General features: G+C 41.6%; 1 protein-coding gene across 1 annotated transcript in view; it reads left to right on the top strand.

Annotated features, from left to right (window-relative positions):
- The window catches only part of LOC126452148 (uncharacterized), a 701,717-nt gene that overhangs the window by 649,918 nt on the left and 39,571 nt on the right, over positions 1–12,228 (top strand). Inside the window, exons 12-13 of the mRNA XM_050091038.1 lie at positions 2,546–5,241; positions 10,424–10,589. Coding sequence (XP_049946995.1) covers positions 2,546–5,241; positions 10,424–10,589 — 2,862 coding nt within the window. The remainder of the gene's footprint in view (positions 1–2,545; positions 5,242–10,423; positions 10,590–12,228) is intronic.

The following is a 12,228-nucleotide window of genomic DNA, read 5'->3' on the forward strand; positions in this document are numbered from 1 at the left end:
GCCAGCAATCATGTACAGTGGTTGCATTCCTGCCAAGTCTTTTCTGCAGTATCACAGAAGGAACATCCAGCTTCTTGTAACCCTAATATATGACCTCATTCAAAATCAGTAAGGTGATGACAGTGGTATCTTTGTTGCTTTAAATCAAAGGTAACTAATGCTGTCAAGAGTTTCAGTGTGTACTGAAAGCAAACCTAATTTGCATCCTCATAGTGGTGCTTCTAGCACCACTTTCATGCAGCTGATTTGAAATTAATCATACCTTTCAGGTGTAGAAACTAGCCTATCCACTTTTGTTTATGTCGTACAACTCCTCCTTGGGCTTGCTACCTTTTTTTCTGTCAGTCTCTGATGCAATTAGTTTATATCATAAATGCATAGAAAAAAAATTTAGTTGCCACTGTTTTATAGACTTCAAACACTTCAGATGAGTTAAATTTTATAGTGTGTAGAAAATGGTCATTAATGCTATCCTCACTGTAATTTTTTGTTAAACTAGCTGAGAAATCAATATTGCCTGAGTATTTGTTTATAGTTGGACTTGAGACTTCACATGCTTGGAATTTATTTTTGATTTGTACAGCTTCTTTGGATGCAGTGGGGACAGAACCAGATCGTTTGCTTCACTAATATGGGAGAGAGCTACATAGAGCTGTCCAGTTCACTCTGGCAACATGAATTATCTGGTCTTGTGCTTTGTTTATGATTGTGGCATAACTTAAGCTCATCAGGAATTGTACAAGTTCAAAATGAAACAGTAATTGTTATCATTAAATGGGATTTAGGGTATAAAAACTCACTTGCCTGCACCACTTCACATCAGAATTTCTGCTTCTGTGATGTTACTTTGGAGAATCTCTATGAGTGAAAGGTTCGGAAAAGCGAGATAATGCGTGACACTGTCGATCAGAGTTGCATCACACATCGTTTTTGGAAAGTGTTTTCAAAGACTGAGTTGAAGCCTGTGAGACAAGACTTGCTGCAGCTTGAGAAAATCATTGGATTCTTGATACCACATAGTCCTTGGTCTCTTAGCCACTCTGATGTATTCAGGAAGACTCAACCATTTTCTAGGTAATCTTATTCGTAAACAAAACAAAATCAAAATGTAATGAGTAGGCAGACAAATCAAAAAGCAAACTTGATATATTTCTTTCTTCCAGCAAAGAATAAAAATAAAACCATTTGAAAAAAACAAGGCAATGTTGTTACATTTTTAATACACAAAGCGAAATCACTAAATCTTTATATCCTAGCCCAAGTAAAGTCATTGTTAGTGCCTTTTCGTAAAGATCATATTGTGGAGCCTAATACCATCACTGACGTAAACTATCAAAACTGCATCTGTAACTGAGTTAAACAAAACCAATAGTGCCATTTGGTGGTTCTTTGATGTACTATGTCATGATGATTAAGTATCCAAATTACTAAGCTGTTGACCATTTTAAATAAAACTTTAAACTACAATATCTCTCCTTTTTTGTGATCCAATTTTGATGGAATAAAGCATATATGTTGCCCCAAGCTACGCTCAGGTTACCTGTGAAAAGCTTATGAAAATTTGTCCAGTAGTTTTGGAGATTAGCATGTTTCGACTGACAGACATGACAGTTTTTACCCGTTTATTATTAGTGTAGATTGGACTGATGGTGTGCAGTGATATTTATTGCATCTGATGTATGAGATTAATACTCCAACAATCATAAAAATAATATGAAATTACACAATCCTTTGACACTGTGAATTGTATAGAAAATATTGCAACGCTGAATCGCTGTAGCGCCTGAGAACAGCAATAACTTTGTGAAAACAGGTACATTAAATCACATAATAATTGTTATGGCAACGGTCTGTGCCTTTTAGACTGAGCATATGTTCTTTTTTATGTTTCTTTCACATTGCATGTTATACTGTCAAGTATGATCTTACACATCTCTCTGTTCCTCAACAATATCAATATACATTTGGCCCATTTACACCACAATAATGTAAATAATTTTGAAAGGGGTGCCCACATTGTTGTTGGATATATCATTTTGTTTCACAAGTTTCTTACAAGTTAATACTAATAGGAATGCCTTTCAGGCATCTATGATGACAAAGCCTTATGTCATAGCCATCTTAAATTATTTATTTCTAAGTACAATATGTACAGTATCTGCAGTAAAATGTAAAACACATATTAAACAGAAAAACAGCTTTTTCTGGCTAGCCATTTCCTGTGTTGAGAAATTTTTCAGATAACTATGTACAGACTTAATATAAATATAGGAGGAAAATTTTAAATTGGACATTTACAATGCCAGTGCATGAGTTTTATAAAGAGTCAGCCGTCAGATACTCAAAGTTTTCTAACTGTGAGATCTGATACTTTACAATCACTGTTTGTATTCTTGCAAGTTGTGTCTAAAGGATTTTGTTGTAAATTTATTTGCCATAATGTTATTAAAATGAATTAGCCCACATGCAATCCTTTGACTTTCTTAATTATGTATATATATGATTTATCACATTACACTCAGTAATCAAATTGATCTTTTTCCAGCTACTGCAACTTCTGCAAAAAAGACAGAAGATGTCGGGAGTGAAAGTCCTGAGAGTGGAAATAGGGATGAAGGTTATTCAACCATGTCAAGTGATGTTCAAGCAGAAGCAGCACCAAAGCCTCTGGAAGCAGCTGGTGCCGGTTTAGAAGACGTGAAGGAAGCTTCTGATGAAACAGAAACTGTGACAGATGTCCGGCCCATCAATTCTGGTGGCTGCCTGCTGGTTGTAGAAGATGCTTGTGATCCTGATGTACTTTACATTCCACTTGGTCTAACGGTTGGCATTAATCCTAGACACAGCTTTCCCCCAGCAAAGGATCTCCTCCCGTATCAACATATAATGCGCAGCTTCTCGGATTCTCATCTCTGTCTCAAAATTACCCCATGTTCACCTTGTGCCCCATTCTCAGCTTGTTCCCTGGCCTCCAGTGCTTCCTCTTCTCCCTCAGTTCTAGCACTAGAAGCTGCCACACCAGCCAGCAACTTAGCTGCAACAACTGCTCACCCTCTCCGTCGAACAAAGGCGACTGTCAGCCTCAGCTCAGCAGCGGCGACATCTTCACAAAACAATGAAATTGCAGATGATGATGAGGCTGGAGTGTGGTGGGATTCTGATTATGTGCAGCATTGGCTAAAACTGGATGAAACACGTGGTGCTCTACAGCAACAGCATCGAGATATGCTGGAACTTGAATATGATCAGGCTGAACTAGAAGACTGGAGTATGTCTTGTGATGACTTTGCACCAGTTGTTGAAGGAAACACAGGAAACATGTGGAGAAGAGATCTGCCACAAGCTTTGCCAAGTATACAAGAAAATAACCAACTGGAATTGGAGGAAGACACAAATGATTATCAGTGGAATAGCTCTAGCCATCTGTCTAGCACTGAGCTAATGACATTACTTCTTGATGTTGACCAGAAAAATTATTGGCAAAATAACAATTATGGGCTGTCTTCGCCTGGTGGAAGCTGGTCAAGCAATTCCGAGGACTGCTGTCACTCATATGACTGTTCTTATGCAGCTGGCTGTGAAAGCTCCTCGAAACGTTCATCAGCAGCGATGAGTGGTTGCAGTGATGATGCAGTGAGCTCAGAATCACCCGCAGTGGGGACAGATTTCACAAGGGACTTTTATCGTCTAGTCAAATTTGAAAGTACCAAAAGTTTGGCATCAACATCATCACGAAGTCTTGTCGATAATGGAGGCTCACTAAAAAGAAATCAGGAACTATTACAAACAGCTCCCGACAGAGAGCAGGCTCTTCAGAGTGTTCTCACATTCATTGCTGAACAGCAACAGTATTGCACTTCAAGGGAGGAGGAAGATTTGGAAGTCACTGTTCAACCAACACCACTTTTACAAGATGAGAATCAGAACACTGTTAGCAAGGGCAGTGACGAAGATGATCTTAATGAAGAAAATTGTGCAAGTGAGATGAATGATTCAAATTCTCATGAAGCTGATCATGAATCATGCTGCAGTAAGCCATCATTGGATTTAGAAACATCAACAAATGACGAAGATGATATTATATCTGTTGTTTCAAACCCTGGTGCTACCAAGCCAAGAACTGATGAGGCTATTTCAGTTTCTCCAGAACACTGTATTGACAATGAAAACAGCATTGTGGTTGCAAATGAAAGCTGTAGTCAAGGCTGTGCAGCAGCAGAAACTTTTCAAGATAGGAACTATTTTAAGACAAAGCAACAAAATGTAGAAATAAGTGTACAGAATGGCCACTCAGGTGATTTTATTGATGGTGAGATGGATAAGGCATCTGAAAATGTATATAGCCAAGCTTCAGGTGCAGTGAGCCTTGGAGCAAGAGAAAGAAATTGTGCTATTCCCTTGGGTGAGAATGATATAGCAAAATCATCTAACAGAAAGCAAAAGTGCCCTGAATCACTGCTTAATCAACAAAATGACACTGCCCACAAAAATATGTTGAATTCTTTGAAAGATGAGGCAAAGTCTGAAGTGGACAGCTTTGATCTCAACAGAAAATCAATGTGTGCTACAGCGAAACAGGACAGTTCTTTGTCTTGTAACACAAATTCAGGTTCGGAACAGTCCTCGAATATTAAAGACTGTAATTCATATGACATAATTGCCTCAAATTCCCAATCCTTACCAAATTTCCCCATTCATCATCTGCTGCCTAGCAGTGCTGATGATTCAGTAAAGACCAAAAGTAGCCAGGATGGTGCTTTTGGAAGGGAAGGCTGCACTGGTGATGATGAATATAATGTTCCTGCTCCAAAGGAAGTGATGTTAAAAGACATGAATATTGCTTCGTATGATTACAGTAGGGCTGTGCACTCTTCAGGTAGGGTAGATACGCTGATGACTGTGATAGAAGAAGATGAGCAGACTGGTGGAATGTGTCGAGAGATGTCAGAGTCCTTGACATCCACTGTTTCGACTCCTGACACTGTAGTGAACCGTTTGCAGTGTGACAATAGTCCAAACAGTGTTCTTATTATGGATGCTAGTGCTGTTAGTTTTCATGAACATGCTACGTCAAAGGATGTTATTGAAGAACTGAACCGCATGATCCGAAAAGGTGAAGATGGAATATCTGGTAGTGAAAATGATGTCACTGCAGTTGGTGCTTCGAAGCTGGATGTTGCCTGTTGTTGCCCAACAGGTTGGGTTCATGTTGAAAGAGATATTGACTTCACAGATCCAAAGGTACAATACACTACTCACTGTTTTCCTTAATCATTAAATGTATTTATGCAACATCCGCAGTTCAACAAGTTTTAATTATTTATGGAATTGTGTTCTAGGAAACGGTCTGTGTAGCATAATGTAAAAAATAAACAAAATGAAAGTATAGTTTTTAACCATGTATTTTAATCTCATAATTTCATTACTCTTCAGTTGCTGTCCATGGTGGATGTTACTAAACTGCAGTGAAGTTCATATACTAGTTATTTGGCTGTCACAATAGGAGAAATGCTTGGATGCAATTCCAAAGCATGTCTTTACCTCGCACACATCTCTGGAATGTAGTACTGTAGAGGACATAAGGTCCTGCTGATAGTAGTTTGTAAACTAGACAGAGATGTTAAGGTTGGTGGACCCTCCTTTCTCCTCCTGACAAAGAACATATGTCTGCAAGTACACTACAGTTGACATTGTTCACTCTTGTTCATAAGTTAAGTAGCTTTTTAGATTTGAACAGTAAGAGACCTGGTGTTCACATGCGCATGAAAATTTGTTCAGCAACATTGTGTGACTAAGACACATTTACATACAAAACATAAACAGAGGTTGTGATGTCTTCACATGGTAATATAAGATAGGCAATAATTCCCCAGACTGTGGATCAGAGTCTCTGATGTGGTTTGCAGAAATGCCCCACTTTTGCTCAGTAGTGGTCCATTGTGCCAGTGTTAGGGCACCAGTCTTTTGGCCTAGACTGTTCTACATATATTCTAGAAGATGTAAGTCCAGTGAGAGGGTGAACAGTTCTTATATAGCATATACTCATCCACCAAGCCAGCCCCTGCATTCTTTAAGATTACCATCCTCCAGGTGTGCATACCATTGCAAGTTGTTATCCTTATAAACTCCAACCTTCAAAGTCTCGACAGCAAACACATGAAATGATGCACATGTCCCTAATTTGATGCTGCACTTCAAAAAGTACACTGATACCTCCATATTGAGCTCTTTCCACAATATTCACAGGACTTTAAAATGTCCATGGGTGATGGGTGATCTAGATGCAGCAGTCAGCAATAATCATCTCTCTGTCCTTGGGTCCATACAAAGGGGACAAGATCTATATTCACCAAGCTGTATGGTTGGTGTCTTTGTGTGAAGAAAATGCCTTTGGCAGGTTACCAAGCATATAGGCCACCAATACATCCCTAGCCATGGCAGATGTTGTACTGATTGAATATCTTTAGGGGTTTATGACAAGATAAAAATCCATGTGGTTTACTTTGCTCATTCTGTTGGTAAATGTTTTCTCCCACTGCATAGTTAACAATTTTTTTCTGAGTGTTGAAGATTCTTTATCTTTCTCCACCCTGACTAACACTCGTAGTGCTTCATACATTATGTTGTGTTCAACAAAGGTCTATCGTGAGTTGTGACGCAGTCACAGTAAAATTGCACAGCAATCCAGAAGAGGATTGTTTAATGTTTATTCCATTTATGGACCGCAATAATTTGCATCAGGTAATTAATTGTAGAGTATGATGACCATCTTTAGACCTGAGTACAAACAGATTGTCGATCACATCAAGCCAACATATCTAAATGCAATACGGTCAAATATCACGGTATAAGGAAAAGGTAGATTGCTAATCACCACAAAGATGCCATGTTGAGTCGCAGGAAAGTACAATGAAAAGACACTTATACATTAGCTTTCAATGAAAGCCTTTTTCAGAAAAGAAAACACACACACACATCCATACACAGAAGCAAGCACACCTCACACACACTTTACCACAATCTGCAGCAGCTTGGACAGGAATGCAGCTGTTACCTAGAACGGAAGCTGCAGTCTGGAGGGGGTGAATAAAGGGAAGGGATAGCAGAGTATGGGTGGTGGGAGAGAAGAGCACCGTTTGGCAGGGCGTGCAGGGACTAGGCTGCCAACAGGTGCAGTGTTGGGGGGCTGTGGAATAGACGGGGGGCAGGGGGGGGGAGAGGCCAGGGAGCAGAAAAGGAAAGGAATTGGGGGGGGGGGGAGATGGATAAGTGCATTGGCAGAGGGAGGGCGGCCCACAAAGAGGGTGAGGGGATGAGAATGGGAGGATGTGATTAGACAGAGCAAGGGGGGGGGGGGGCATTTTTTGTGTGCAAGGGATGGCAGCTGTTAAAATGCAAATACTGTTGGTGATTGGTAGGTTGAATGTGGACAGAGGTGTAGATGGAGCCATCAGAGAGGAGGGGGTCAACATCCTGCAATGTGGCGTGTTGAATTGAGGAGGACCAAGTGAAGTGGATGGGAGAGAAGGTGTCGAGTTTGTGAAGAAATGAAGATAGGGTGTCTTTGTCCTAAGTCCAGATCATGGAGATATCGTCAGTGAATATGAACCATACTAGAGGTTTGGCATTTAAGGAGGCCAGGAAGGTCCCCCCTAGGTGGCCCATAAACAGGTTGGCATAGGAGGGGTGCCATGTGGGTGTCCATAGCTGTGCTGCAGACTAGTTTGTATACCTTCCCCTCAAAGAAGAAGTAGATGTGAGTTAGTACAAAGTTAGTAAGGTGTATGAGGAATAAGATAGTCTGAATGACATTCAGAAAGGTAGTGTTCAGTAGCAATAAGACTCTGGGTATGAGGAATGTTGGTGTATAGAGATGTGGCATCAGCAGTTACCAGTAGGGATCAGCAGGGTAAAGGGATGGGGGTAGTGGAGAGTTGGTGAAGGAAGTTGTTGGTATCTTTGATGCAGGAGGCTAGATTACAGGCAATTGGTTGGAGGTGTTGGTCAGTGAGGGCTGAATTACTTTCAGTGAGGGCACAATAACCAACTACAATGGGGTATCCAGTATTGTTGAGTTGGTGGATTTTGGGGAGCATCTAGAAGGTGGGTGTGTGGGGTGCCATAGTGGTGAGGGGAAAAGGGGGTTCAAGGGAGAGGTTCTGGAAAGGGCCTAAGGCTTTAAACAAGATTACGTTGGACTTCTGCAATAGGATGACATTGGCAGAGTTTATAGGTGGAAGAGTCAGATAATTGGCAAAAGCCTTCCAACAGGTAGTCAGTGCAATTTTTAACAACAGTGGTGAAACCTTTGTTTGCAGATCTTCATGATCAGGACTCAAGACCAAGACATCCTATCCTCATTCCTTCACAAACTCAACACCTTTTCTCCCATACACTACGCCAGCTCCTCCTCAATCCAGCGTGCCACCTTATCTCCGATGGCTCTATCTACACCTCTGTCCTCATTAAACTAACCGACCACCACCACCACCACCACCAGTACCTGCATTGCAACAGCTCTTATCCGTTCCACACCAACAATCCCTTTCGTATGGACTGGCTACCTAGGGAAGGCACATGTACAACAAGAACTCCTTTGTCCAGTATGCTGAAAGTTTCACCTCGGCCTTCACAGACAAGCACTATCCTCCAGACCTCGTCTGCAAACCGATCTCTTGAGTCATTTCCCCACACACCCCCAATTCCCTACCATCCCCAAAGACCACCTTCAAAGAAGTGCTCCCTTCATCACCCAGTACCACTCTGGAATGGAACAGCTGAACCACTTCCTTTGTCAGGGTTTTGATTATCTCTCATTATGCTATGAAATGAGGGATATCCTACCCCTCCTAAAGTGGTGTTCTGTTGCCTACCCAACCCCCATAACATTTTATTCCATCCCTGTGCCACTCCCAATCCCAACCCCCTGCCACAGGGGTCATACCCCTGTGGAAGACCTAGGTGCAAGACTGGTCCAATCCATCCATCTAGCACTTTGTATTCCATTCCTCTCACAGAATTATCCTACCCCACCAGAGGCCAGGCCACCTGTGAAAGCAGCCATGTCACATACAGGTTCTTTTGCAATAGTTGCACAACTTTTCATATTGGTATGATTACCAACCAGCTGTGCATCAGGATGAATGGCCTCTGACAAATTGTGGCCAAGAGCAAAGTGGTCCATCCTGTGGCACAACAAGCGTCTGAACATAACATGCTTGATGTCAATGGCTACTTCACTACCTAAGCCACCTGATCCTCCCCTTTTCTTAATTGCACAGATGGGAGTTATCCTTAACAACACATTCTCTGCTCCCAAAATGATGCCTGCCTCAACCTACAGTAACCTGCTGTCTCCACACCCTTCATCCAAAAGTTTCACCCCCTCTGTCCTATTACCTCCTCCCTATTCTTGTCCCCTCACTCTCTTTATGTGCCACATTCTGTCAATGCACCTGACCATCTTTCACCTTCCCCACTCCTCCTCCTTTCTCGCTCCCCATTTCATACCCCCATCATGTCCCCACCTCCCTGCTCCACAGCCTCCTGATGCTTTGCCTGTTAGCAGTCTAGTCCTACATGCTTCCCCAGACAGTGCACTTCTTTCTTTGTCATCTGTACCCTGCTATCCCCCCCCCCCCCCCCTCCCCCGCCTCTAGATTGCTGCTTACATTCTGCTTGACAGCTGCATTCTGGTCTGAGCTTCCAGAGATGACAGTAATGTGTGTATGAGGTGTGCTTATTTGTGTGAATACGTGTGTGTGTGTTTCCTTTTCTGATAAAGGCTTTGGGCAAAAGCTGATGTGTAAGTGTCTTTTTGTTATGGCTTTCTGCAGCCCACATGCCATCTTTCCAGTGGGTAGTAGTCTATCTTTTCCTTAAAGTGTTGATATTCCAACCAGTAGTTTCTGTTGTTTGATACAGTCAAAGTAATAAGCCAAAAAAGCTTGTTTGTACTCAGGTCTGAAGATGGTCATTGTAGACCAAAATTATAACTTGGGGTAATATCCTGTATTCCACAACTAAAAAAAAAACCAATCATGTGCACTTATATGACATATTCATGACCGAAACAAATTATTAACTTCTGGATTATTAACTCACTGTGATAGTCCTTTGTTGTGTGATTGCAACCTCTTTCTCGCGTACATGTTCATGGCCATTTAAGAGTTAAAGTTACATCTGTAAAGCCTGACACTTGATCTTCATTAGTTTTCATGACATTCACGGTCTACTCAGAAGTTCATGAATGTTACGCATTTCATGATGTCTCAGTGGAGTGAAATAAAAAGTATACATGCAGAGTGTGTGTGTGTGTGTGTGTGTGTGTGTGTGTGTGTGTAATATAAAACTAACATTGTGTATATACACATGAATCACTACTGATAAAGTGTCTAAACATACAACATTTTTGTTTAAATAGGCCCGGGCTAATTTACTTGATGTGATGTTAGCATCAAGTGGTTCATCTGGTGGTAGCAGTAACAGTGGTAACAGCAGCAACAGCAGTAGCTGCAGTGAAAGTGGTGATGAACCTGCCGATTATCAGCACTTGCATAGGTTGCATCGTTTTCGTCGACAAAAGAAAGGTAAATTAAGTTCTACCATAATTTAAAACATCCGTCATACTTAGTAATCATTATCTGACTGTAGCCATAATAGCACATCTTGACGTAGGTAAATGGTTATTATGCACATTTACAAACCATATTAAATGACAGTTCCATGGTGATGTACACTCTTTGACATAAAACTTGACCGGTGGCCGGCCGCTGCAGAGGCTAAGTCCGCGCCGATCGCGACACTGGGACAAATAAACTGACCAACTCGCTAATTCTCTAAGTCCGGATATCTGCACAATCTGGCAACACTGTAGACTGCAGCGTTTCCTGGAGGACGTCTTGTCCAATGTTAGACGAAAGGTAAACTAAATATGCCCACGGTCTAGCGGTAGCGTGCATTGTATTTGTCTACAATGTCTGTGGATCGAGACGAGCTGGCGCAAAAATTTTTTATAGCCTCTTCTCTCTGAATGCTAAAGACGTGAATGTAATGGTAGTGCAGATTCAATCTGTTTCACTTTCTGTCACACCAATAACAAAATTTTATCCAGTGAGCATTTTGCGGCATATTTCTTGCAGACTGTCCTCCTCTGGACGCCGTATGCGGTAAAGCTCCAGGATCCATTTGCTGGCTACTGGCAGCAGCCGTGGCGGCAGCAGCCGCACTGCACTCCCCCATTCTGTATTGAAAGTGCCTGCTACCGCTCATTGCTTTTGATAATTTAAAATGCTTTATTATTATTAAATGTTGCTCCCCAGAAAATTTCTACGATTTCCATTCTCGCTCGAAAGCAACGGAGAGAAACGCCCTGATTAGTAGATGGGTATTGTCCGCTTCTCGTGGTCTCGCGGTAGCGCTCTCGCTTCCCGAGCACGGGGTCCCGGGTTCGATTCCCGGCGGGGTCAGTGATTTTTCCTGCCTCGAGATGACTGGGTGTTGTTGTGTCATCTTCATCATCATCATTCATTCCCATCATGGTCGGAGGAAGGCAATGGCAAACCACCTCCGCTAGGACCTTGCCTAGTAAAGTGGTGCGGGTGTCCCGCATCGTTCCCCTACGCTCTGTAAAGATGCATGGGACTTCATTTCATTTCACTGTATTACATTAATCGGCAAGATATGCCGCACATATGGATAATGAGGAAGTCTGCGTCTTCATACGTTTCCTCCTTGAAATCTGTATGGCCCGAAATTAATTTTATAGACTGGGACAAAATCAAACCACCTCACTACATTAGATGATAAGCGAGTGTGAGAATACTTTGGCGCGACCGCGAAAAGTAACTTGAAAGTTAATGGAATTTGATATTTCGTTTGAGTAATTCGGTGAACAGTAAAGTGTTAGATTTCAATTGTAAAGCAGGTACGACACAAATAGGATTCATGTGACAAACTACTATAGCCTAAGGACCAGGCACTCACCACATAGGGCTGATGAAGAAAATGAAGAAGAGTGGATGACGGAGTGCTAGGAACCATTAGTTTATAAGTAGGAATATGTTGATTTACCATTATTCTTTTTAGTAAAGCTCAATTTAAATTCATGATTTTGGTTAGTTTGTTTCTAAATCTGATCTGGAAGTGTAGGAAAATATTATCTCGTGGTTTTAACTAATCGAGCTGCTAACAGAAATTCATGGCATAAATCAATGCTCTTAATTTTGA

This window comes from Schistocerca serialis, chromosome 1 (assembly GCF_023864345.2).
Source record: "Schistocerca serialis cubense isolate TAMUIC-IGC-003099 chromosome 1, iqSchSeri2.2, whole genome shotgun sequence".
NCBI classification, from domain to species: Eukaryota; Metazoa; Arthropoda; class Insecta; order Orthoptera; family Acrididae; genus Schistocerca; species Schistocerca serialis.